The following is a 25542-nucleotide window of genomic DNA, read 5'->3' on the forward strand; positions in this document are numbered from 1 at the left end:
CGCAGAAATGAGTTGACCTACTGTCAACAACCCGGAACTGCATAAACCCTACCCCTTTTACCACAGCTACAACAAAGCGTGGCACGGTCGCAAGCTCCCTCTCTAGCTAGTAACCCTGACCCCCCCCCGGCACAGACGATCCAGAAAAATGAACGGAACCCCTTGCGGACAATGCGGCAATAACCTTACCTCTATTTCGAATCAATCCCTTTTACTGTTACTTGCGACTGTGAATAAAGGATCACATCCATTCTGGTGAGGCAGAGTGATTCTCTCATTGTACCAAATTGATAGATAGATACACACTGTGCACCAGCGTTCCATTCTAACTACAATGGCGACGGTTACATCTTCAGCCGACCGTGCGCCAGAGGCTTTATGGAGGGACGAATTTCGGCACGGGTTTGGGTCTGCGGACGCGGCTCACGCAGTTCGCACTCGACCCACGACGGTGGCAGCGGTCGAATTCGCCGCGGATGGTGGTGATTGGTGTACCCTTCCGGAACGGGTCGCCGCGTTGGCGGCACACGTCCAACGTTGGGTACGTTGAAATACAGAGTTACATGTGTACGAAACCACACACGCCAAAAAAAGCTTAACTCACCGCAGTTTTCGATTTTTATGCTCGTCTGTCGGAAATGGACAGGATTCACTGGGTGCTATTCCGGAGAACTCTTCCGAGTGGACGTATGCCTTTGGCAGTACACCTCAAGAATCGAGAATCATGGCTTTGACGGCAGCCGTCCGAGTCACTGTACCTCAACAGATATTGAATCGGCAGTTTTCATGCTACTTGCAAGCGTCTCTGGATTACTGTTGTCGCACTCGATTGGGCGAGGAAATGGAAGGGGAAGAGGAGAGCGTGAACGGTGACGAAAAATATCTCAACGACGCTCTTTTGTTTAACAGCTTGCGTGTTCTGGGATGGCTGAGAGTGCCTCGCCGTATATTCTGGACGGAGGAACTGAAACTCGCATTGCGCCGGAAAATGAAACAGTACGTCCGCGATGTAATTACGGGAGACTACGAAGCGTCCGGACGGTTCGAAACCTTGCGTTGCTGGAAGGATCAGACTATTCTGCCCTGGTTGCAGTCAGCCCTGATCATTTCATCGTTGACTGACCCCGAAGAGGAGCAAGAAATGGAACGCTGGTCTCAGCGTTTGCAACATTGGCTCGCGGATACCTATTGTGAGGTTCGGAACGAGGAAATCTTTGAACTCGTGGCAGATTATCCCGATTCGCACGAGGCAGTCTTGGAACTCCGGTACGTTCTTCAGCAATCGAATTGCGGCTCCCATGAATTCCCCACACTGCAATTACCATACGAACGACTCCGAAACGCCCTGAGGAGTGCTTTGGTCCGTCGGGTTTGTCACGCAGGCGCTACGACTTCCCAAATCATAGACGTATATATTGCCACAATCAAGGTTATGCGTGTTATGGACCCGTCCGATCGACTCTTGCAAGTCGTTGCCGAGCCCGTCCGGCTGTATCTTCAGACACGACTCGACACTGTCCGTTGTATAACCACCAGTCTGACGGATGCCGATCAAGGAGGAGAATTGTACGAAGAATTACGTCGTCAAGATGCCAAGCCATTAGAGCATGTAACGGTGGATTCGGATGACGAAGAAGAACCACCCACGATGGATTGGCAGCCACGACCTTCAATTCATCAACCCAAAGGCACCTTTTTGGAAACTTTGTCGACGAACAACAATGCGGATGGTGATATTCTTGCCATGCTTGTGAGTATCTATGGAAGTAAGGACCTCTTTGTGAATGAATATCGCTTGATGTTAGCGGATAAACTCCTCGCCAGCGTCGATTACAATACCGATAAGGAAGTGCACACTTTGGAGTTGCTTAAGTTACGGTTCGGTGAATCGAGTATGCGTAACTGTGAAGTCATGATCAAAGATATGGATGATAGCAAACGCGCCAACACCAATATTCAGGGGTCGTTGAAATCTCGGGGTACGACGTCATCGACGGTAGACGCCGCCATTATTTCTCATATTTTCTGGCCGACACTGCATAGCGATAGCCTTGTACACCATCCACGGATACAGGTGAAACTGGACGATTTTAGTACCATGTATGCCAACCTTAAGAACCCGCGCAAACTAGTTTGGATGCATCAACTTGGGACCGTGCAGTTGGAGCTCGATGTGATTGAAGACGGTCCCAATGGTGAACCCGTCATCATGACCAAAGAGTTTTCTTGTTCCCCGTTGCTGGCTACCTTGATTTCGCATTTCGAAGACCGGACGGAATGGACTGCCGAGGATCTCTCCAACGAAACTGGTGTGGCGTCACACGCCATAAAAAAGCGGATGATTTATTGGATAAACCATCGGGTAATAACTGTGCACATCACGCCTGCAGGAGTGACGGTGTACAATTTAGCAACTTTGGCTAGTCACGAAGAAAATGACGCGCACGGGTCTCCCCAACATTTGGCCTCAGAGGATGATGACCTTCACGACCATACAGTGTCCATCTCGGCCCAGCAGGATCAAGAAATGGACGTTTTCCTTTCCTACGTGGTTGGTATGCTTACCAATCTTGGACAGTTGCCATTGAAAACAATCCACAACAATTTAAAAACCTTTGTCACAGGCTCCGACGTAAGATACGACAAGACACCCCAACAACTGAGTGCCTTTTTGCAAAATCTGTGTCGACAAGAACGTTTAGAGTGCGGCCCCGATGGAATGTACAAGTTATTTAAAAAGTAAAACACCATAGATCCGGATCTTCGCAGTTTCAGTCTGTAGAATAAATTTTGCATCCCACGTCCAAGAGTACTTTTTCTAGGCGAGACAGCTGATTGCTACAAGATGCTAACTTTCATTTCTGCTCAAATTTATAGTTAGATTCTTGACGGGGACGGTATTTGCCAGTAGGTATCCTCAGTCGTGCAATTCTCATTCGATCCAACATTGTCATAATATTTCCTTTATTCCATGATGCTGGAGATTGCAAATCCGAGGCGAAAACACGAGCAAACTCCCACACGACAAGACTCGCCTCGTGAAGGAGCGCGACCTAACGCAAAGAGTTGATCAATGTCAGTTCGTAACATTTACTGTCAATCCTGCCTTTTTGGAGCAGCGAAGTCCTAGATACTCGCAGTCAACAACTAACTTAATCCCCAATTCGATCGGCTTGCGCAACATTGTTGTTCTGCTTGGAGGAAGGGATCGCAAAACCATGATTTCGTTCATCTTGATGGTGTAAGTTAACATCAGCTGTGCACATCGGAGCAGCAGTCATGACACTTCTCCCGTGCGCCTTTTAATTTCAATATTTCTCATCGTTGTCTTTCCAACAAATGCTTATAGAAATAAACAAGGTCAAACTCGCTATTCTTCATACTACGAATGGATCAGTATGGAAGAACGAGTAGCGCTCGAGTCTGAAATCATTCGCAAATGTTTGAGCCGGTCAGAACTCCAATGTTCGTTTTTAGAGTATCGCGGTTACAAGGTCATTTACCGTCGCTATGCTAGCCTTTTTTTCATTGTCGGTACGAAACCGGACTTGGCTGGAACGGAAAATAACGAAAATGAACTCGGCATGCTTGAGTTCATCCATACGCTGGTTGAGACCATGGACAAGTGGGCTGGTAGTATCTGTGAACTGGACATTATGTATCAACTGGAGGAAGTACATTTTTTGGTGGACGAAATGGTGCAGAATGGCTACATTGCAGAGACGAATCGCGCAAACATTCTGCGACCAATTGCTTTGATGGAGCGGGAAAGTCAAAAAGCGGATAGCATGTTCCGATAGTGGAGGAAACGTATGGCAGTTTACGCGCAATTCAATCTTTAAAAACAGAACTTAATGAAACAAAGAGCGTATCTATCTTGTACGGATTTCTAGAGCTCGTCGGACTGCTTGTTGCTCCACGGTGAACGCCAGTGCATGCTTCCGTTGCTCGCTATCCAGCGGAGAAAGATCTCTAGGTGAGGCCAACACTACTTGACAGTCTTTGCGGCTCAATGGTTGTAGCGCAAGTCTAAGTGGAGTAAGCCGCTGCCGTAAAATTGCTCCGCGAGTAGTTGCCGAGCGTTGGAGTGGGTCCAAGACGAGTAAATTTAGTGGCAATCCAATTTTCGATTCTTCAACACCAATAATGGTGACCGAATGCCCCTCCCACTGCAGATACAGGGGAATGACGGGGCAGCCACAACGTTTGCTGCGTCTAGCAGAAGGAACGATGCGACACATGCTATTGACAACCTGCTTGGCAATAGTTAAACACGATGGGATCGCGACGGTCCGGCAAAAGGGACAGCAGTCCGCTTCCTTTCCAAAGTACGTAGAGCAAAAAGGCCCCAACTTGCCCCGAGACTCTGGGCAAGTTATAAATTGTACCACGACCGAGTCAATACTCATGAATGATCTGTTGATTTTATAAATTGGTGAAAATCTCTTGGTCAGCATCAATTGTAGTCGTAGCCTCGGCCACTCGATCAGCAAACTTACAAGGTTGTCGAAACTTCGACTGCTCCAATTTTCGAGTTTTTACCCAAAATACGATTCTGGTAGTGCTGTGCACCATCGGGATCATATCCGGCACGCCACGACCGTTCCAAAGAAGCTTGGAGCTGTTGCAAAGAAGGCACCCGAAAAGCTTGTCCATTCAAGCTGCCATTATCAAAATAAATATGCTCGGGTGGTAGAGAGGGAACCAAAGTAACTAGCAACATTTGTAAATTGCGAAAGCCACAGCTCCATTTGTCGCGTTGTTGGATATGAAGGAGATAAAAGCTGGGTCGTTTGATGGTTTCATCGCCGCCGGCGCAGGTCCGTGCCGCCCCCTTATTCCATTCCATCAACGGATAGTAGCAGTCTTCTGACACGATACTGTCATCCCCCCCTTCTGTATCGATATAGACAAGCGGTCTGTGATTTATTCTATCCTTTTTGTAAGACATCTCGATCAAGTCACCGTCGTCGATTGGAACAGTTGGGCGCACCCCCGACTTTACGGTCGAACATGCCGAGCGCTTTCCGGTCTCAACGCTCTCGTCCTCGGAACACAAATCGATGACCTCCTTGAATTTTCGCTTCTTCAAAACGGGCCTCATGGCTATAGCAAGACCTCTCGCTGTTGAGGAAAAGTAATATAGGCAGCAGCAACAAAAGTATTTGGTCCACAAAAACGCGGATGAGTTTTGACACGAGGGTACTAATAAAGTCACATAAGAATTGTGTGTCTACTCTAGCTAGAGCTCTCTAGCATTTGTGACACTGGTCGTAAATATAAGTTTTCACTGACGGTACGTACGTCATCCATCAGCCTGTAGGTTCCTCCAATCTTTGGATACCATTCCTTGGCTTTATTAACCATGTAAGGATAAACTACTCTAACATAAGAAATCTTGCGGGAGCCTGTTTCTCAATTTACAATCAACCGTTGGAAAAGAGCATATTAGGACAGGCCAAAGAGAGAGGTATTGCAACGTTTTGTTGATTACTGCCATATCCCTCTTTCGCCGCAGCTTCCTTCACATTTATTGCCCATTTAATAGTAACCTGTAAGTGCGGTTTGAGAGATATTTCATTTATTCATTTCAGTGTCTCATCACAACGAACTGTGACAAACGATTGTGTAAAAGAACGACCTCAAATCGTGAATTCCGCGAAGACTGAATGCGGGCGCTAGTGAGAATGGCGGTCGACTACTTTGCCGATTAGGTATGTGCGCAACTATCGGTACCGACCGACCCGAAAAAGTTTTCTATTGAAATCCTTCACAGTCAGTTAAAACGCTGCGCTGGGAAAGCAACGTGAAATAGAAGCTGAATCGAAGATCAAAAAATAAAATGCCACCACCGGAACGTGATTTCGAGCTCAAAAACCTCAAAATCCGAGTGTCGGATCAGCAAAGCCAGCTAGCTGTAATTATTACACACCCATGGGGTTTGCTCGGTGGTAACATGCACAATAACGTTGTCTGCGCTGCGGCCTTATATTTCCAGCGACTTGGAATCACCACTGCTCGCTTCGATTTCGATGGCAGTATCGGCCGAGGTCATGCGCAAGTGGATCAATTACTAACAGTAGCGCAAAATATGCTTGACGGCAAATTTTCCATCGACGAGGAGACCAAGCCAACGAATCTATTATTGATTGGGTATTCCTACGGAGCTCTGATTGCAGCAAGTGCGACATCCCAACTGCACTCAATCTGCGTCGCCCTGGTGTGCATCGCACCACCCTTTGGCGTCCAACACTGGTTGCTCTGCTTTCATGCTAAATATCATATGGAGCAAGCAGCAGCCTCACCCGACTTGCCGCGACTTTTCTTGCTAGGGGACAAGGACAATTTCACGTCCGAAAAGGCGTTTACGGATACCATTGCGAGCAAATTTCCCACACAAGTCTCTACCGGAGCCGTTTTAAAGGGGGCCGACCACTTCTTTCAACGTCGAGAAAAGGATGTCTTGGACGTAGTTGGAGAATGGATTCTCGAAACGTTTCCAATTTGTGGCGGGGATTTACACAAATTAAAATACAGCGACTTTGGCGCCCCGAACGCTCACTCCCGAGTAATTTGAACATAGAACTGAGGAAACAGGATGCAGCAGTCGACCCAAATCGCCCAAGACTTCATTTTTCATGGATAAGCAGTAGCCGTCGATCAAGAATCGGGTCGTCCGATCGGTGAAAACCCGCTCAAAGAGGCCCATGGCGGAGCTACATGATGTTGCCAGCTTGTTATCTGACTGCAGGCTTCTGATTTATACTTTACAGTAGAGAAGATTGAACTTCCCCACTACGTTGGTACCAGCATTTGCGTACCTTCTTCGTTCATTACTAATATCAGACAAACTTGTTTTCCATGTTTTACATTAGTAGAAGGCTAATGCCAGAGAGGGGAGGGGCTAAACCGGGAATAACGCAACTCCAACCGTGACCGAAAAAAATTCCACACGACTCCAAGCCCAACCTCGCATTTGATACGCGCAAACAAAAGAGATGCAAATTCCTGGATGTAGGGAATTGTCGATTTGTTGAGAAGATCTCAGCATAGAGCACTCTTTATACTTGTTAGACCGGCCAGTATCTAGTCAGTCTCGTGCTCAACCTTGCGAGTCTCGCTGTCATTGATATGTCCAATCCGTTCGATGACTCGTTTCAAGGAGACAATGGACCGACTGTTGGGCCGCCGAACCCTTTTGACGCGGACGACGCGTTGGCCAGCTCCTCGGACGTTGTCTCCACAAACGATCTCGACGAAGATGAATATGCAGCAGTCGAATCAACTTGGAAGTATCTGAAAGACCTTCCTTATCGACAAATTCCCATTTACTCGAACGTGCTTTGGGAGTTAGACCCCGAGGACGAGGACTGGTTTGCGTATGGTTTGGAACGCTACCCTTCTTCGGCTTTGAATCCTTCCTGGCCTCGGAGTGAACGTATGACCTTGCTCCGCAAAACCACGACGACGAAAGTTTCTGGCTGTCCCTACGGAGGACCTTTGGCATCGATTACGACACCGGTCATGTCTACGCCTACCTTTGCAAAGACTCAAATTACGATCTGGACGAATGCTGGCAAAGTCTTGACACGGATTCCGTTCCCTCCCCAATCGCATGCCAACTACTCGCCCTCACTAATCACGACCATTGGTTTTACTTCCCGCGCGCAGTTGGTTGTTGTCTTACAGGATTCCCTGTGTCTGACGTACAATCTTCGAGGCGAACCAATTTTAGCGCCCTTCTTTATTCTCCAGCAACCATCACAAGGGAAGGCAATTTCAGTTACCCAAGCGGTCGTCTTTGCTGGAGGTGTCGCCGTGTTGGCACAAAACCAATCCTGCGCTTTAGTAGAGCTCTTGGATGAACACGATAATTTGTCCTACTCAGCCTCGGCACCGCTCTCTGCTCGTAAGGTAACATTCGACACCAACCAACACACCGACGTAACCTCTTCTGCCGACGGTATTTTTGCTCTCGTCACGCCGCTCGAAACGGCCGAATTTAGTCGAGCACACGGGCTTTCCTACTTGACCTTGGCCGTTCTACCTCGGCATTGCACAAGCCATGGGCATCCTGAAGTGTTTATTTCCACTATATGCCATTCCGTGGTGGTGGTGGAAGCTCGCGACGGCTCTATGACAGACCTAGATTGCCGAGCCCGTATGGTAGCGCCGTTAACACACATGGCGTTCGCACCGAATGGTAGATTTTTGGCCTGTTTCACGACCTCCGGGGTGTTGACAGTAGTGTCTACGGACTTTGATGTTATGGTATTAGACTTCGACGCTTCACACAGTCGCGAAACCTCCTCTTCGAGTTCCCAGCCACCTTTGGATATGCAATGGTGTGGAGAAGATAGGTATGGTACATTTGTGCTCTCGCTCATTGTTGGAATAAGAATTTACATTTTTTACACTGACTGAATTGCTCTTGCGCTTCCTTAAAAGTGTTGTGTTGCACTTTAAAAACTTGGGGGTGCTGATGGTGGGCCCTTACGGAGACTGGCTACGCTTCCCATACAACGATACCTCTGATCAAGTATACCTCGTTCCGGAAGCAGATGGCTGCCGTGTTGTGACTGAGAGCCGTGTCGAGATGCTGCAGCGTGTCCCCCCGGCGACGGCATTGATCCTACGGATGGGATCGATTGAACCAGCCGCGATTTTATTAGACGCCGCAGATGCGTTCTATTCCAAGTCCACGGTCACAGTCCTGAATAGTGACGAGATGGTACAAGGCATGGTCGAACAAGGGACTTTAAATGCGGCAATTACCAGCTGTTTTGAGGCTGCCACGAATGAGTTTGATATTTTTACACAAAAACGTTTGCTGAGAGCGGCATCTTTCGGTATGCATATTTCAGATAAGAAACAGGTCAACGAAGAACGTATGATTGTTGGGGGATCGACTACAATTTCGGAAGCAGAACAAGACGGAGAAGACTGCGAAAACCAGGATCCTTACAGTTTGCCATCGAGAGTCACACGTCGTTTTGTGGAAAGCTCCCGTAAGCTTCGTGTCTTGAACGCACTCCGACATCCGCTGGTTGGCGTTGTGATGACATTTCCACAGTGGCAGAGCATCGGGGCAATTGGTGTCGTTGCTCGCTTGGTAGCAATGAATCGCCCGGAGCTGGCCACTTCAATCTGTGATTACCTAGCTTTACCCAAATCAATTCAGCTATTTGCGCGAGCGTCCAAGGCGTCTTCGTTTGTGGAGCAAAAGGCACAGGCTGATGAGCACTTATCAGATTCAGAGATCGCCCAGGGCGCCATTATGATAATTACAAAAGAGGTGGTTTCATCGGCTGTATCGCCCGGGGCTTCAGCGAGTATGTTTCGAGGAGCCTACGCGACAGTGGCTCTTGCCGCCAACAAAGTCAACAAGCCAGGCGTTGCAAATCTCTTGCTCATGTTGGAGTCCAGTGTTGCCGATAAAGTACCAGCTCTCATTGCGGGTGGCTCTTACGCTGACGCTATTGCAGTTGCTACCACCGCCAGGTACGAGCTAACTTATGCCTAATTATTTTCTTCGCTTTCTGATGCTCTCACAACTCACATCCCGTTTATTCTGAAGGGATGCGGACTTCATTTTTTCCACTCTCATGGATTTCGAAAGAAACTGTATGATAGCTGCGTCGCCGACAGATCTCTCGCAGGCTCAATCAGCATTCTTGTCCACCGTTGTCGGTAAATTTACACTTGAGGCATTTCATACGCTCCGGCGCTATCTACGTAGTACATCAGATATACAAAGGGTACTCAACCTTTTGCTCAGAGGGCAAAAGTTCTCCTGGGCTGGTCGGGAAATGGCGCAAAAGGCGCTCGTCGAGGTTGATGTTCGAGAGAAGCAAGGAATGTTAGCAGTAAGTATGAACTTTGTACGGTGTCGATGGTAAGCAATAGCTTGAAAGTCAACAAATTCCCTCATAGTTTTCTCGTTACAGGAAGCTTCCCGCATTTTTGGTATAAGCAAAGAAACTGCTTTCCAAAAATCGTGCACAGATGATTATTTGGATTTGAGAAAGGATCAAGAAGTTTTACGTAATAAGTATGGCTCTGTCGACGTTGCCCCGGAAAGCTCGTCGGTGACGGCGACAATTTCGTCTATTGTAAAGTTTGCTGCAAGTAACATACGAGAACAGCACCGTCTACTGGCAGATGCGGACAAGGTGGCGAAGAAATTTCGAGTTGCTGAGAAGCGTTTGTGGCATATCAAAGTAATTGCTTTTGCGGCCAGTGAGCAATGGAGTAATTTACGTATTCTTGCAGATTCCCGGGCGAAACCACCAATTGGATACAAACCGTTTGCACGAGCCGTTATTGATGGAAACCAAAATAGCAGCGAGATTCTTCGGTATACTGAAAGAATTTCTGATCTCGAGGAGCGGTACGACATGCTCTGCTATGGTCAGCTTTGGAGCAATGCATTGGACGAAGCTTTTAAGATGAAGGACACCCGGCGCATTTTGAATGTGAAGAATCTGTGCAATTCTGCCGACATCCAAATTAAGGCAGACCAATTAATGGGCCGTCTTGCCTAATTGAAAACGGTCAAGATTCCCTAATCTGTCACAACTGCTTCTTTCCAGTTGAACCATTCCTTGACCCCCAAAACGCACAGGCTCATGCTACTGTATATCGGTTCTGTGTCTCCGAGAACAAAGTGATACTATCTGTAATGTAAAACAGATTGTACGGACACCATCGATTAGTTTACAGTTATCAACAACTGTGAGCAAAGAACCGTCTCCCTTCCGACCATTCCCTGATTGCGGAACTTACCTTGTAACGAAACACCTACTTGTAAATCCCTCTCTGGCTAGTAGTATTGTTTGCCTTACTGTTAGAGGAGCCATTTTGGAAAACCGAACCTCAACCTTATGATATAAACAAACCCTACGAAAGGCTTTTCCGTTAGTGTTACTTGCGCAATGTTTACAGTTGATGTAAAATGTCCTTTTCCGGATTCGTTCGATTACATCGATGGCGCAATGGCTCGGATCAAAGAGATGAGTTCTGTCCCACGATCACCATCATCAAGCTTTTGGAGAAAGCAAAGAAAAATATACATCGTTTATTTCAACGGGCAACAAGGCAAGCCTGTTTCGCTAGTTTTGTAGACAACGATTCCGCTTTCCATTTGACCACTATACAGCAGCATTTACCTTTATCCGATCATGACAGACAATCTCAAGCCTGGTAAGCAACCCTGTTGGCGCACTTTCAGTCCCTTCCGTTACCAACGACTTCTCACTGTTGCACACATTTTGGACAGGACAAAAATTTCCCACGCCAACCCCCGGCTTTGGTGATCGTGTGTTTTACGAAACTTTGCTGCGACAACGACCAGATTCGATTATGGCACAAGAGTGGTACGTAAATTTTCAGATTTTTGGAGTGAACGAATACATGATTTGACAATTCTACTTTCTTCTCTCTTCGGAAACAGGTGCGTAAGCTACGGAGTACTTCCGCACGACGAAGCGGAACGTTTGCACAAAAAGGTGACGGATCGCAAACGCCAGATGCGCTTGGGTGGGGGGTCAGCGGCGACCTCACCGGCGCGCAAAACTAGTGTGAAGGCTAAGAAGCGAGTAATTAAAGAAGAACGCTTCGAGCCTGATCTACAGGTTTCGGGTGGAGACGGTATTGGTACTGCTGTGTTGTGACATGTATGGTAGTCAGACGTCTATGGACAAGCAAAAGGGGTGAATTTACAAAACAGACACGATAGTATCGTCATTTGTAGATGCTAAACAGTTTTTTGAAAGATTTAATATCCATCAGCTAGTGGCGAGGTGAAATCATCTGGTAGGCATTTGGTAAGCTGTGATCTCGTTGGAGGTATCGGCAATGAACACAGTAGTTGGAAATATTGGATCGTGTAAACTTGTTACCATCCAGTTGGGTTTTCGACCATGGGGAATGGCAGACAAAACCTTTGGTTGATCCGACAAACAGAGATTTTCCAGCGTCGATTCTCCTAGATTCAAGATATCCAAAGGGTTCAGAGCACCCTCGGCACACAACATGTCGCCAAGGTCCCAAAAAGCAATCTCACCGTCGTTCCCCGTGGTGACCATAAGGCGATCGTTCGCCGCCACATGTGCTTGATCCTGTCTCCAAGCGGGAAATAAAACCGAAGCAATCGACCCACTATGCGCGTCAACCAAGCGGGAAACGGGTATTAGCGATCGGTTCTCGACGCCGAAAATACAACAGCTTCCGTCACCCAAACCAGCGACCAACAAACGGCCACTTGGGCTCCATGCCATCGTATGTACCATGGGTGGATTGCATACTTGATTGGCACCTGCATCAGAGTTGGCGATTAGATGAGACGATATTGGGTGCTTGGGTTTCATGACATCCCATAGCTTGACTGTGCAGTCCGTTCCACCCGACGCCAATTCGAGATGTTTGCAGTGTGGTCGAAAGTTAACACTAGTAACCATTGCCATGTTCGTCTCCGATATTCCATGATGCAAAATTCGATGGTTTTTTGAGCTAGTGCTAGATAGTGCAAAGGCGTCCGTTACACGAACACAACCCGCATCGTCCGCTGCTGCTAGGTGTAGCGAACGCTGACGGCGGGGTGGCGAAAAGGCAATCTGATTGATTTCGTCTGCCGATTCCAGAACGTTGGAAAGATCAACAGAGGGTTCCACTATGACAGGGGACGAGGCGTACCTCAAGTCATATCCGAGAACGGAATTTCCTACCGACAAGAAAACAGAGTAGTCTCGACGAACTTGCGATGGACCATCACGCGCAATGCTGTCCGAGGGGTCGGTCCATCGCGGGCCAAAGGAAACGGACAGGACTGCGCCAGGAGCCTTGATGCAGAGCGAAGCGCGAACGCAATTACTCCGTAAATCCCACACCCGAGATGTACTGTCTTCCGATCCGGAAAGCAATGAAGCAGCAGCGGACGATTGCGACGCCGTGGAGACGCCGCTTGTATTTGTGCCACTGTGCGCCAAGCACAATACTGGCCCTTGGTGACCCTTGAGCTTGGTGGACGTTACATTCCCTTCCTTTATCATATTGAGGTCCTTACCTTCTTCACAGAAGGAAGGAAATGAACTTTTTCTTATAATCAATGAACCATTCTGATGATGTCAAATACCAGCTAAACCAAACTTTGTGGGTATGGCCATCGTGGCGACTGGCTTGAAGACATATGTTGAAGGGAGCTCCATCGACTAACAGTAAACGGGCTCTTCTATTGCTTCAGAAAGACGGTGATTCTGATTAGGTCTTGATGACAGACGTTAACTATAAGTATTTAGGTCGCTTTGGTTTCGGAGTGCACTGCAAATGTCTCATATTCACATCAAGGACATGGAACTATGTGCAAAATACGGATGCATGTGAGACTCATCGACACAGCGACAATAAAGTCGCCTGCCTGTTCCAGAAAAGATGGACAACAAACATCCAAGGCGAGAATTTCCGAGCTATTTATTTGTAAAGGACAAGCTTTCCTTGCCGCTGCGAATCGTAAATCCGAAACAAGTTGTAAGGCGAGGAGGAAAATCAATCGTTTTACCCTCTCATTGCTAGTGTAAACTCACGCTTCAGAAAAATGCAATGTCGAGCTGGTTGGCTTTACCGTGTCTTTGGCCCTTCCCGCCTCCATTTGAAACACGAAGTCTGCCTTTTCGTTAGCACCTTTCTGTTTTCTGTAAGCACAATGCAAGCAATATATCGTACTTCGTTCGGTACAGCGGGAGATTGTATTTTTCTTGCAATTTTAAATTCCTGGCTGGGACGACACCTTTTGGTTCGTTGGCTGGCTACGTGGGATTGTTCAACGTCGCGATCACCGACTCTACGAGGGCTACTATCTGTTTTCATCACATCACATATTCTCAGCGGACAAACCTTTGACCGACCTTTGGATGAAGCAATCATGAGGCAAATTGGCCCACAAAAACGTGACAACCATGGGTCGGGTTTGGGACACATGGCAATCCACATACCAAACAGTGTACGATACGCAGTGCAGATCTTCCGCGTATGGATCCTTTTTCCATTCCAACAAAAATTTACTGGCCGTCCGCGAAGACAAAGTACATTCTCTAGCTTTGCTTCCGGACCGGAGGCAGCCCGGTCTCCGCCAGGCAGGGTACGGCGATTCCTGATTTCTACCAGCACAAATTGTGCGACAATCTGGAATAGATATGGACCCACATTATCCTTCTTAATTCCAACAGCTGTCGGATTATTATGCCTTTGGAAAAGCCAAAAAATGATTTACAAAACTCCTGACCCTCCAGCTTTGGGAATATCTATGCAAGAGGCTGCACAACAGAATTACCATGATACTCAGTGGGATGGTATGAGACCACATGGAGCGTATCGCAAGAGAAACATCCCACCATGGCCAGAAGTATGGTTTGTTATTAGTCTTTTTGGGGTGCTGGGAAGTCTATCGTGTTATTTCCGGATCGTTCCGCCAATCCCGGACCAAATTGCTGGAGGAAGCGTTTTGAGAGACGTGCGCAACGAAGCTCGAGGCAAAGCCAGAAGTACAGGCGGCAAACAGCAGCAACGAGACTACGATTTTATGGTGGCTTGGCCTGAGCGAAACCGCTCGATTATCTCCGAAAATCGTATCCGATTTTATATTGAATACATTCTGCTTCGTGTGACGGAGTACGTTTTTGTGGTTGAATTTATTCCTAGACTTGCTTTCGTATGTCGAGCGACGGGACATTGTTCCGCACGGGCTCAGCTTTGGGAGCTGAGTAGTATTCTATACCCGGCCGGAGTAGCGACACCGCTGCGGACGGATTTTTCCTCCGCCATACAGTCCTTCGAAAGTCATATCGTATCGACTTTGTGGACGGCGGTGGGTATAGTGATTGTATCGTGCTGCCTGTTGTCGGCACAGGCAATAGTTCTCGACAAGGGTTATCTTGCAGTATTGGGATACATCGGCAGCGAGTGGACAGTTGTGACTGACGCCGACACCGCAACACTGAATCCGTGGGATCCCAAGCGCAAATACAAGAAGGGCGACTTGGTTGGCTACGGCAGCGATGTGTACCAAGCAACCTCCAATTCACCGGACGGAAAACCGATTGATCCGCGTTTGCGTTCGGTTCACAAACTGCTGAGCGGTGAACTGGGACACAATGCCACGTCCCAGGTGTTGCTGCAAGTGTCAAAGGTACAATTGGGCACCACGTTAATTTACATTGGGCTATGGGTAATGTTCACCTTGTTTGGGTATTCGACCCACGGCCTTCTTTCGGCGGTTGGGGCAAATCTGGTGGCTTTGTACACGCTGTCGAATGATGGCCTGTCGCACCACAATGAACTTTCGAGTCTACGTGCCGAAATTATGGTCTCCCAGCAGTAAATGCTAAAACTGCATGATAGACATATCTAGCTGTTCTAGATCTTTGTAGATTGACGTAATCATAGTCGAGCTCTCGACTTGGACTTCAATTGTAATCTTGGTGAACTTCTTTCCCCTTGGTGTCACGATCATGGCCATTTCACTCCCATCATCTCCAGCGGTTTTGATAACAACAGCCTTGACCTGTCCAATGAAGGTTTCTTTTGCGGTGTCATCACCTTCCGTTCTCCCGACAACATTGAACGAATATTTCAGCGGAAACGTAAGCATAGCATTGAAAATGTTGCCCCCGTTGCGCTCCGTATCGATTTCTTTGGAAGGATCAAAGGCTCCCATTAAGGCGTTCACCTTGTACTTGAATCTATCCGTCATATCATGTTGTCTTGTGGGTGGTTCGATGATTGTCAGATTGCCGTCGGCCGACTGCACGGTCACCAGTGACCCCGTACGGTAAGGAGGAGGCACCGCTGGTTTGACAAACGAACAAGAAACGCGGCGCGCTGTGGATTGCGTGGTGGCGAGGAGAACGAGAATCGTCACGGTCCAGGAAATGCGAACCATTTGAATTGCTGGAGACCGTGACCTTGTAGCGCCACCGTTGCCTTTTGGATATACTAGCTAGGAGGAACGATGCTAGTAGGCTGACAGGTGTTTACTTTAAGGTTCAGCGAGGAGGCAATGGCAGAGATAAAATGAGCGCAAAAGGAAGGGGGACCGATTCCTTCCCACATCCGTCTGCTCGTCAGTCCATCGAAGGTTGGGGGTTGTTGGCGCGAAGCAATCAACCGGGAAATACCGGACAGAATGCAAGACAAAAAACTTCACCCACCCAACCGAACGAAGAAGCCCATTGAAATTCCCGCTTTCCCTCAAACGCCGAGCAACACGGCAAAGCAGCCATAACTACGAATCGGTGTGCTCTTGTACCAAAATCGTCGCCCCCCCAACTTTTACTGCTACACTCGAATCGATTCCAAGAAATGGGAACTGGTCACACTGCGAAAAAGCCGGGAGCACGCTCCAAAAACAAGCAGTTCAAGCGTAGTTTATGGCTGTGTCGTCGCGACAAGGACATTGACCAAATTCACGACGAAATCGAAAAGTCCAAGGAAACCGGCAAGCCAATTGAGTTCAAGTACGACGATGAGCTTCCAGGCGGTGGACAATTCTATTGTATAGAGACCGCAAAACATTTTGCGGATGCCAAGTCTCTGGCCGATCACAAGAAAACCAAAACGTACAAACGCCGAGTGAAAAATCTGCAAAAGGAAAAATACGGACAAGACGTTGCCGAGTGGGCCGCTGGAATGAGTAAAGAAAGCCTTCCTCCAGCGCACGCAACATAATCATAAATAGCAAGCAAATGCTTTTGGCTGCCACTTGGGTGATGATTAAGAAAATCGAGGCTATTTTAGTTTTTGTCGTTTGCAACGACAAAATCCCTGTTTCGATGGACCTTTCACGGCATGCAACAACACGTTTTTTCTAAAAAGTGACTTGAGCACAAGCAGAGGCTCGAGCAAGATGTGGTACCGTTGAAGAGTGACTAGATATCGCCTTTTAAGGAATCGGTCGATGTTAAAGTTGAACGATTTTATCGACATGTATGCCTGGCAGTTACCGTAGTCTGACTATTAGAGGGCGTCCATGTAGGCAAGATCGAATGCCGTACTGTGTTGGGCCTGTCTATAACATGCCGCTATAGGATAGGTGTCCAACGGGTCAGCCAGTGTGGGGATGTCGGAATGGAGGACACAGAAAGAGCTTAACCATGTAATGATAATATAAATACAAGCCTACTGCAATTTCACAAAAAGGGCGTTCATACTTTCCAAATAGTTCCCAACCAAAGAGAGCGTCTCCCAGCCACAGCAATGCGTTTTGACTCGAACACTAGTACAGCGACACGATTTCAAGCCTTAGTGATGGTGTTGGAAGATGCTTCGGAGATTTTCTGCGTTTCTGCGGCACCCTGTAGCTCTTCCAAGCGTTCCATTGCTTGTGTGTATTTATCCTTCCAACCACTAACCTCGGTTTCAAGTTCGGTGATGCGGCATCGAATCTTAGCACGCGAAGCCGCCGCGGATTCTCGGTTTCGCACCCGTCGGGCTTCGCGACGCCAAGCCGCCAACTGATCTTTGGGCATGGGGACATCCGGATCGTACCGAATCTGCGTTTTCTTACTATTGTCACCGGGGTCTTCCTTGGACTTTTTGGTCGGCGGAGACGATGAAGACACGCTGTCGGATGATGCACCGACCGCTGGCGGCGGGCCGGCTGCCTCCTCATGATTCGATTCTCCTTCGGAATTTCCCTCGTTCGCCTCGGACTCCATCCGCTGCGAAACGATAATTGCCTTGCGGCGTTTACGAGCTTCGGCTGGATCTGTTACGGCACATTCTTCCCCCATGGTGCTTCATTGAAGATACCCTAGGGACCAAATGTATTCGTTGCTTGCTTGCTTACTTGCTTACAGTAAAGCTCTGCACCGGAGAATGCTTAGCGACGATACGGGCGTCACTCGGCGGCATCGAAAAAGCAGGTTGCCCCCCGGTTCTGTTCCTCTTCAGCTGGACGTTCCAATTTCGGCGCATAGAATGGGTACCACGCGGAGCGTAGAAAACCTTCCGCGTGGCGTGCGTCAGAAGGAAACGGTACTCGAATTCGAAGGTTATGAACACACACGGAATCACCGCGTGGCAATTCGACTCACTCGTGTTCGTCGGATTCGTCCAACGAAAAAGCGTCGATCCCGGGTCAGTCGTGACATCCATCCTGACGCCGAACCCCAGTCGTGCACCTCGTGCGGATGCACGCGTGTGTGAGGTTGTTCGATTCACGGTCCCATTGTTCTTTTTCTGGCAGACCGGATACGTTTCCGTCACGCGGTTCCCCGCAGCATTTCTTTTGGAAGCAGTCACAAATCCGCAAACATGAACAGTTCCAACGCCCAGGAAGTCGCTCGTCAACTGAACGAAGATCCTGCGCTCGCTCGGAAGCGTCGTATGGAACTTCGCCGCACCGTGCTTCAGGGAGGCAACGACGCAGACGGCGTGGGGTTCAAGCGGCAGAAACTCCCAGACTTTGGATCCGACGACGATGACAACGTTTCCGCAGTTTCGGCAACGACTTCTTCCTCGACCGTCACTTCCGGCACACGCAAGACGCCGTCTCTGCGTGGTATCAAGAAACAAGCTCGTTACGAGCCAGGAGTGCCAATGTCGCGTGGGGAACTTACCGAATGGCGCAAAGAGGCTCGTCGGGTGCGGAACCGCGAGTCCGCGGCAGCGTCGCGGGCCAAGACACGCGAACGTATCGAAGAATTGGAAGGCGAACTCGCATTTCTCCGGTCCAAGTACGTCACCGCCCTCGACCGTATTGTTCAACTAGAGTCCACTTCATTCCACGAAGCCTTTACACCGAGCATTCTACGCCAAGATTTGATGGAACAAAGACAGACTGTTGTGTCACCCTCCAGCTCTCCGTTGCCATCTCCGGAATATAGCACGACCTCTCAGTTTCCTCAAGACTCTTTTTCTTTGGATTCCTGTCATCATGAAGACGACCCCGGAACGTATCAGCATATAATGGGAATGATCTCTCGACCAACAGCAGTTTGCGTCTAGATCCTCACAAACCACACCAAAGTAGCTCATAAGTAAACTGTTCCTCACGGAATATGAGCTACACCTAATCACCAACCTTCCAGCAGCGAAGATCACTGGTGCTGATACCTTCATCGAGGCCTCCTCTTCAAGTGACGTGTCTTCTGAATCGTCGTCTACGAGTGACTGCGAGGGATGCAACGAAGATTTGGATCCAGCGGAAGCCGAGCTCGGCGCGTTCTTATGGGACGCGTTTCGAGCGGACGGCAACGCCATCGACTTTCACCTTCCTTTCGCAAACATGGACAACGTTATCGGATTGTGAAAATCACTCCGGAACGCTTGCATTCTCTACTGCATACGTAATCATTTTTTCATTTTAAAAAAGTTCGTATTTACTGTATATGATTCTTTTTCATGTGTTTTGTCTATTGCTTGACCGGGCAGTACATATTGAATATCGGAAGAGCGTAGTGCGAACACTTCTTGAAAGTCCTCTCTCGGTCGTACTTGCTCCCTCCTATTGATCCCTAGCAGTAAGCGATAATGCTATGGCATACATTTGCAACGAACTTCTACTCTATACTATTTTATATCAGTCCCATCCTTGAATTGAGTACAACATAATCCATAGGAGATTCGTGTTTCGGTATTTCCCAATGAACCCTTTCGTAGCAAGAACCCTAGCCAACTTTTGGTACACACACTTTGTTGGACGCTGTATTCGTACTGGTTGGTACCGGTCGTTTCTGTCGCGCTCATCTTTTGGCACGTATCGGAACAGCGTAACAACCAACCAAAAAAGTCTGTCGACTGGTGTGATTACTTTCTGAAGTAATCAAAATCCTTGCTTGGTCCGTTTTGTCCTCTTGGTGCGTTCGCAAAATTTGCTACCTGTAATAGAAACAAGCTTGTTTCATAGAGGGCAACGCCGCAACCCCCCGTCGATGCCCCCCACGAACAATCTCATCATCCGATTCGTTGTACAATTGCGAATATTATCGCTGCTGACTACTGTTGTAGAAAGCAAGCTCACTTTCATTGAGATCATAGATCCGCCTTTTTATCGGTAATCTCCGCCACACACCTACCACCACTGCAATACCGCTATGAGCTCTATTGTCTTCGCCAGATTTTCCCGCAATCGATTGCCAAAAAGCCGCCCGTGTCGTCGATGTTTGTCGTCATCTACAGACGACAACTTCTCGGGATCTTCGCAACGGAAAGACGGTCGTCGTCCTACATCGAAGTCTTCTTCTCGAGGTGAAAAATTGGAGACTGTCCCCACAGAGCCAGTTCTATCTTCACTGAGCGAGTTCATGAAAGAGCACGCCAAACAATCCAGTAGACGTGATGTGGTCGATTATGATCTTACATCGCTCATTGCGTCTTTGTCCAAGCGAAACAAAAAGGAATTCTCCGAAGAAAAGAATTCCCTTTCTGCCTATGGTGACGACTCAAAAAGGATAAAGAGACGTGATGTATCCGCCTCGTCGGGAAAACCGAACGAAAAGTTGCTCTTTGAAGTTTTCAAAATCCCTGATGCTCCTGCTGCACGAAGCGAAACAGCATTCGAAGAAGGATCGTTTCGACAGTATTCAGAAATACTGGAGTCCATTATTGCAGACGATCCAAAATTCATGCGCAGGCACACTGCAAAACCTATCGCAGATGAGGTAGCGGAGCCGCTTATCGTTTATTTGCGTTCGGAGGAGCCCGAAGTGGAAGTTGGGCTTCCTACTTTTAAGCATGCTTTGAAGGAAGGCATCAGTGTAAGGGATACCAATGATATGAAAACCCAGAAGCTCGTCTTTATGGAGAAGCTCGGTGTGTCTGATGCACAGCATAGACTCATAGAGGGGACACTCATACAAATCAGTAACCGATGCGCGAAGGAAGCCCGTGGCCTTCCGTTGGAAGTGATATGGGCAAAAGTGAAGGAGGCGGGATTCATAAGCCAGCGCCTCCTCCAAAATCTTCTTTACATCTCGTCAACATTTGCAACGGGCAGTCGCCAAAAGCACATTACGTATGGAAGGTTGACTGGAACTTCTACCATTTTGGATGTTCTTTCTGCAAGTGAAAGCTCTCACTCTTCGGATGGTGTTGATGAAGAGGACAACGTTGAGGAGATGCTTGACCTTGCAGACGAGATTGCCGTGTATCACGATCTACTTTATGAACCAACGGAGCAGAGTATTCTGACTAGAGTGCGATTGCTTGTTGCCCAAGGGCATGCAAAAGCGGCCGAGAATCTTCTTGTTGAACACGACTGCGGCTTTCGACTGCGAGCTTATTCTCCTGTCTTAAGACTGCATATGGAGCAAGGCAATGCCAAAGCAGTTATGCATCTGTATAGACGCATGAAAAGGCTGCCTCTTGTACATTTTGAGGCCGAAACTTATGTGCATTTGATTGCTGGTCTGGCAGAGCTAGGTTATTTCCAATTGCAGTCCGATCCCATTGACGGTATCGAAAAGCTAGGCTTTGTCAACGGGGCGGGCCCAGGTCTTTTCGATGAGCTACTTACTGAAATGGCAGAAGACATACTTGAGCTCACATCTCAACATGCAAAGCGGTTAAACAATGCTCTCGCAAAAGGCTTCCCTGAATCTAGCCTAGAAGTGACAAGTTCGCTTGGATCAGTCTTGCAGACGTCCGTAGCTGCGGGAGAGGATGACTTTATAGCTAGCCGTGTGCATATAGATCAATCCAGTGGACATTGCCCGGTTTCTGGCGTCAAGCTCCGTTTGATGAGCCTGGAACCCGAACAGGCTAAAGCATTTAAGCAGAATATTCTTGATATGGCGACATCGGAACAGGACAGGTACGAACTAAAGTCCAAGCAAAAGAGAGCCCAAAGATCAGATTTCATTCTTAATGAATTTATGAAGTGGTTGGATACGAGGGCGGGTGATCCCTTTACGGCCATTCTTGATGGCCCTAACATAGGGTATTACATGCAGAACTTCGAAGGTGGGCGATTTTCTTATCACCAACTGAAGTTTGTGGTTGACTCGTTGGAATCAATGAATGAAAAGCCCCTCGTTATTTTGCCCCGGAAGTATGCCAATGACCGAATTCATCTAACCATCGGCGGTGTAATGCAAACTCTGAAGAAGGAGGAGCTTCAAATCCGGAATTACCTGATAAAAACGGGTCGAGTGTATTTAGTCCCCCCCGGACATTTGGACGACTACTTTTGGATGTTATCAAGCCTCTCCACGCAAACGACAGCAAGGAACGGCCGGGATCTGTCGGTCTTACCAGGAGATCCGGGCGGTAGATGGCCCGGGGCGAGACCGATGCTGATTTCAAATGACCAGATGCGCGACCATAAGCTTGACTTACTGGAACCAAAGCTCTTTCGGCGCTGGTACAGCAACTTCATGGTTCACTACAATTTTGCAGCCTTCGTCGGTGGCCAGTGCTCCCATCCAGACATTGGATTTAACCCTGCTGATTTCTTTAGCCGCGAAATACAAATGAACCAAAGAGTCGGTGGAGCTAGTTGCTGGCACTTCCCCTTAACGGATTTCGAAAATGAGTGGTTTTGCATATCAATACCAAAAGTGATTCCCGAAAAAGCAAAATGAACTGTAAATTAAGCTACCACCTACAACAGGAAGAAAATGCCTTGACGAATACCTAGACGTTGCTTTTTGTCTCAATCTAGTTTGGGCTGTATCACTATTGCTTTACCGGCGAATATTTATGCAAAGTCTATCGCTGCCTTCCCAGCCTGTGACAGGGTAGTGCCATACCGTGCTGCTTCTTTCCCCACCTACTTCGTTGCCCTGAATCTCTCGGCTGAAGAAATCAGTTGGAACAAAGCGAACATCCCTATCTTGCCATTCATTTTCAGAATAGGACTCAAGATCATAGTTGACAATGTGGCAACTCGTCCATCGACGAAAGAGCCGTTTTTCCAAAAGCGCTAGCTTGTGATCGCGCATTTGATCATTTGTGACAAGCATGGGACGGAGACCTGGAAATCGACGCTGTCTATTGTCAATCGAAACGTGCAGTTGATGCTCAGTCTGATTTGCAACGCTAGCCAGCATCCAATAGTAATCATCAAGACATGCTGCTGGGACTTGATACATTTTTCCCTCATCAAGCAGACCATTCATGATGCCAACTTCTCTCTCTGAAAGTTGTTGCACGGAGTCAATACCTGCCACGTAAAATTTTTCTCCAACATATTTTGAAGGCATAACGACCAACACTTTCTCACCCATGTCCTCAAGTTTGTCCACGACGAGCTGGACCTGGCTATAGTGCACATTGCCATGTCCAGCATAGGCAACATTTGCTCCATCAACAATTGCAGTAAATGGTTCTCCTTCGTGCTCACGCAACCACTCTGAAAACTCAAAAAGGTTTCGCCGTGCCCGCTCAGAGTCTCCTCTACCTTTAAAGTTTTGGTTTCTTGCTTTTAGCTTTTCGCTAAAGTCTTCGTGTTGCACCGCTGCCATTTCAAGTAAGGTATCATGAACACTTATCCGTTGCTCTTCCGTCAGAGCAAATAGACGGAGATTGGCACCGGTTGCTGGGCATACGGCGGAGGTTTCGTTCACCGTGACACGGCCTATAGTCAGCAATGGACTGACATTTATACACTTATCAGTGACACAATCGAATTCATAAGAATTCTCCCCTGCAAACCCAGACACGAATCCATCCAGGATGGTTTCAGCCGCATCTAGACTCAGCTCGAGAAGATCCTCGGCCATTTCAGTAGAAATAGTATCAAAAAGGGCAGGACCTCCCATTTCCAATGATCCAAGCGTAGAAGCGCCATCAACAGAAAGACCTCCGGGTATGAAGTAACCGCGTCTGGCTAGAGCACCGATGAGAAGACCATATGTCTCCGAGTCGAAAATTACACCTTCAGATTTCCTCATTTTACGAAATAAGTTCAACGCGGATATCATATCACCCACATCGCAATAGTGACTGAGAATAGGAAGGAACGTTCTAAGTTTCTTCCATTCGGAGCTTTTTCCTTGTCTATCTGGAAGCGACGACAAAATGTATTCCGCAGTTTTAGCATCGCTCTGGCTGATTAACGTCTTTATTCTCAAGAAAATGGATTTCTCCGTAGGTTCGAATAGTACATCGTGAAACGTTGCTGTTTCGAAACACGCTTGCACATTACGTTCGTCAAGACTCAGAACGTACATGTATGTGCTTACGAAGCGCTCTCGAGGTTTCATGCCACTTTCTCTCATCTTTTTCCACGCAATGAGTGCCGGTGCAATTTGTTGGATTTTCGCACAGCGATCGCCAAGATAAGCTAGACAACGGACTAGATATTCATACTGCTCCTCCGAAAAGCCTGTCTCTTCTAAAAATTGCCTTTTCTGGTCGCGAAGGCGATCCTTAAATCCATCCACACTGATATCCGGTAATGAAAGCAACGATTGGGAGGAAAACAAGTATTCTTGTACTGGCTTGCATTCGTCGAGGCTGCACTTTTTGACAACTCGCTGGTTCTCGACAATTTCCTTCATGCAGTTGATATAGGAACAAAAGGTGTCTTGGTCGGAAAGTTCTTCTACTTGAATAATCCCCGGCTCCATGCAAATGTGGCTGTTATATCTTTGTTGCGAGAAACACGGGTGTTGGGGGTAAGTCTCCCTATACGAGACGACAGTGCTCATTGTCCGACAAGTCGTCGGCATTTGAAAAGCTTGAATCGAAACCACCGAAAAGGTCGCTTGCAAAAAAGCAAAGAGACTGATCGATGGTCTTTTGCCTTTCCCCATTTCGTGCTGGGGGACCACAACGCACGTGTGTAGTTTTGAAAGAGAGAAAGCTCCTGGGAGCGACTCAACTGTATGTCGACATGGCGTCGAGAGCAAGACCAAAGAAGAGTTAGTTTGCAGTTGGTTTCTGCCGAAAAAATAATAATATACGGCGAACAGGTCACCGGCATGAAGTGATTTTGTGAAATGTGGCAAGCGGACTGTATAACGGACGGAAGCAGACGATACACAACTACGAGTGGTTCTTTCCCGAGGCGATGTGTGCAGAAACACGTTTTGTAGTTAACTGTAAATAGCGGTAAAACAGGTAGCTAGGCGAAGAACGAGAAGTTGCGTTAGAGATACACCCACTGTAGCATGACGTCTTACACCTGCCGTTGGAAAGTTTCACGAGAGATGCGCCATGGGCTAACATTAGCAACGGGAAAGGTTGATCAGGCTACGGTCAAAAATCGAAACCGAATTTATTGAGTCTATTATTGACTGTGAATCGCGCTACATTTGGATCATTCCGAGAATAAAGCTCACCCTTTGCAAGACTACGAGTCTTTCCGTGAACAGATCGTATTTGCACATCTCTTCGGCTTTCCGGGCACCTTTACTGTTAGTCCGTTTTGTCGGAAGTTTTGCTGTTCGATTTGGAGGAGCTTTCGGTCGAAGACCCGCCACGAGCCTTTTTGAACTCGCTTTCGAAGAAGGAAAGGCTAATCAAGAGTCCACCGCTCAAGAATGAAAGGATCACCATGTGAATACGGGCGACGCCAACAATGGCTGCACCGGTTGTCAGGCACAG

At 47.8% G+C, this 25542-nt stretch overlaps 13 protein-coding genes across 13 annotated transcripts; 9 read left to right on the forward strand and 4 right to left on the reverse strand.

The window, feature by feature from the left end:
- Positions 1-241: 241 nt before the first annotated feature.
- APC2 (predicted protein) lies at positions 242-2743 on the forward strand (the record flags this gene model as incomplete). Its single annotated transcript, XM_002181455.1, has 2 exons — positions 242-541; positions 647-2743. The coding sequence occupies exons 1-2, from the start codon at positions 335-337 to the stop codon at positions 2741-2743; spliced, it is 2304 nt and encodes a 767-aa protein (XP_002181491.1). The 5' UTR covers positions 242-334.
- Positions 2744-3087: 344 nt separating this feature from the next.
- AP4sigma (predicted protein) lies at positions 3088-3875 on the forward strand. The gene is made up of 2 exons (XM_002181456.1): positions 3088-3241; positions 3350-3875. Exons 1-2 carry the CDS (start codon positions 3219-3221, stop codon positions 3798-3800), a joined length of 474 nt encoding a protein of 157 aa, XP_002181492.1. The 5' UTR covers positions 3088-3218; the 3' UTR covers positions 3801-3875.
- Positions 3876-4242: 367 nt separating this feature from the next.
- PHATRDRAFT_37440 (predicted protein) lies at positions 4243-5367 on the reverse strand (the record flags this gene model as incomplete). Its single annotated transcript, XM_002181633.1, has 3 exons — positions 4243-4366; positions 4500-5124; positions 5301-5367. The coding sequence occupies 3 exons, from the start codon at positions 5365-5367 to the stop codon at positions 4243-4245; spliced, it is 816 nt and encodes a 271-aa protein (XP_002181669.1).
- Positions 5368-5842: 475 nt separating this feature from the next.
- On the forward strand, positions 5843-6577 carry PHATRDRAFT_37441 (predicted protein; the record flags this gene model as incomplete). Its single annotated transcript, XM_002181457.1, has 1 exon — positions 5843-6577. The coding sequence occupies one exon, from the start codon at positions 5843-5845 to the stop codon at positions 6575-6577; it is 735 nt and encodes a 244-aa protein (XP_002181493.1).
- Positions 6578-7131: 554 nt separating this feature from the next.
- PHATRDRAFT_47275 (predicted protein) lies at positions 7132-10874 on the forward strand (the record flags this gene model as incomplete). Its single annotated transcript, XM_002181458.1, has 4 exons — positions 7132-8360; positions 8449-9501; positions 9578-9866; positions 9948-10874. 4 exons carry the CDS (start codon positions 7132-7134, stop codon positions 10542-10544), a joined length of 3168 nt encoding a protein of 1055 aa, XP_002181494.1. The 3' UTR covers positions 10545-10874.
- A 306-nt stretch (positions 10875-11180) lies between these two features.
- Positions 11181-11672, forward strand: PHATRDRAFT_37443 (predicted protein; the record flags this gene model as incomplete). The annotated part of the gene is made up of 3 exons (XM_002181459.1): positions 11181-11202; positions 11279-11375; positions 11453-11672. The coding sequence occupies 3 exons, from the start codon at positions 11181-11183 to the stop codon at positions 11670-11672; spliced, it is 339 nt and encodes a 112-aa protein (XP_002181495.1).
- Positions 11673-11807: 135 nt separating this feature from the next.
- PHATRDRAFT_47276 (predicted protein) lies at positions 11808-13132 on the reverse strand (the record flags this gene model as incomplete). The annotated part of the gene is made up of 1 exon (XM_002181634.1): positions 11808-13132. Exon 1 carries the CDS (start codon positions 13047-13049, stop codon positions 11808-11810), a length of 1242 nt encoding a protein of 413 aa, XP_002181670.1. The 5' UTR covers positions 13050-13132.
- Positions 13133-13433: 301 nt separating this feature from the next.
- PHATRDRAFT_47277 (predicted protein) lies at positions 13434-15827 on the forward strand (the record flags this gene model as incomplete). Its single annotated transcript, XM_002181460.1, has 3 exons — positions 13434-14134; positions 14188-15358; positions 15423-15827. Exons 1-3 carry the CDS (start codon positions 13953-13955, stop codon positions 15825-15827), a joined length of 1758 nt encoding a protein of 585 aa, XP_002181496.1. The 5' UTR covers positions 13434-13952.
- A 613-nt stretch (positions 15828-16440) lies between these two features.
- On the forward strand, positions 16441-16689 carry PHATRDRAFT_7923 (predicted protein; the record flags this gene model as incomplete). Its single annotated transcript, XM_002181461.1, has 1 exon — positions 16441-16689. A coding segment is annotated over one exon (249 nt), but the record flags the coding sequence as incomplete, so codon positions are not given.
- Positions 16690-17180: 491 nt separating this feature from the next.
- On the reverse strand, positions 17181-17783 carry PHATRDRAFT_47278 (predicted protein; the record flags this gene model as incomplete). The annotated part of the gene is made up of 1 exon (XM_002181635.1): positions 17181-17783. The coding sequence occupies one exon, from the start codon at positions 17781-17783 to the stop codon at positions 17286-17288; it is 498 nt and encodes a 165-aa protein (XP_002181671.1). The 3' UTR covers positions 17181-17285.
- Positions 17784-18240: 457 nt separating this feature from the next.
- Positions 18241-19381, forward strand: PHATRDRAFT_47279 (predicted protein). Its single transcript, XM_002181462.1, has 2 exons — positions 18241-18993; positions 19058-19381. The coding sequence occupies exons 1-2, from the start codon at positions 18307-18309 to the stop codon at positions 19301-19303; spliced, it is 933 nt and encodes a 310-aa protein (XP_002181498.1). The 5' UTR covers positions 18241-18306; the 3' UTR covers positions 19304-19381.
- A 706-nt stretch (positions 19382-20087) lies between these two features.
- On the forward strand, positions 20088-22574 carry PHATRDRAFT_47280 (predicted protein; the record flags this gene model as incomplete). The annotated part of the gene is made up of 1 exon (XM_002181463.1): positions 20088-22574. One exon carries the CDS (start codon positions 20088-20090, stop codon positions 22572-22574), a length of 2487 nt encoding a protein of 828 aa, XP_002181499.1.
- Positions 22575-22676: 102 nt separating this feature from the next.
- Positions 22677-24842, reverse strand: PHATRDRAFT_47281 (predicted protein; the record flags this gene model as incomplete). The annotated part of the gene is made up of 1 exon (XM_002181636.1): positions 22677-24842. The coding sequence occupies exon 1, from the start codon at positions 24747-24749 to the stop codon at positions 22677-22679; it is 2073 nt and encodes a 690-aa protein (XP_002181672.1). The 5' UTR covers positions 24750-24842.
- Between the last annotated feature and the right edge of the window lie 700 nt (positions 24843-25542).

Source organism: Phaeodactylum tricornutum, chromosome 13, assembly GCF_000150955.2.
Source record: "Phaeodactylum tricornutum CCAP 1055/1 chromosome 13, whole genome shotgun sequence".
Lineage (NCBI taxonomy): Eukaryota > Bacillariophyta > Bacillariophyceae > Surirellales > Neidiaceae > Phaeodactylum > Phaeodactylum tricornutum.

Bases quoted from the DNA above. Each gene is read 5' to 3' on its own strand.
- PHATRDRAFT_47279 (XM_002181462.1), top strand. From the start codon at position 18,307: ATGAACAGTTCCAACGCCCAGGAAGTCGCTCGTCAACTGAACGAAGAT. The intron at 18,994-19,057 runs GTCTAGATCCTC...ACGGAATATGAG, and splicing joins CTCGACCAACAGCAGTTTGC to CTACACCTAATCACCAACCT.
- AP4sigma (XM_002181456.1), top strand. From the start codon at position 3,219: ATGATTTCGTTCATCTTGATGGT. The intron at 3,242-3,349 runs GTAAGTTAACAT...AAATGCTTATAG, and splicing joins ATTTCGTTCATCTTGATGGT to AAATAAACAAGGTCAAACTC.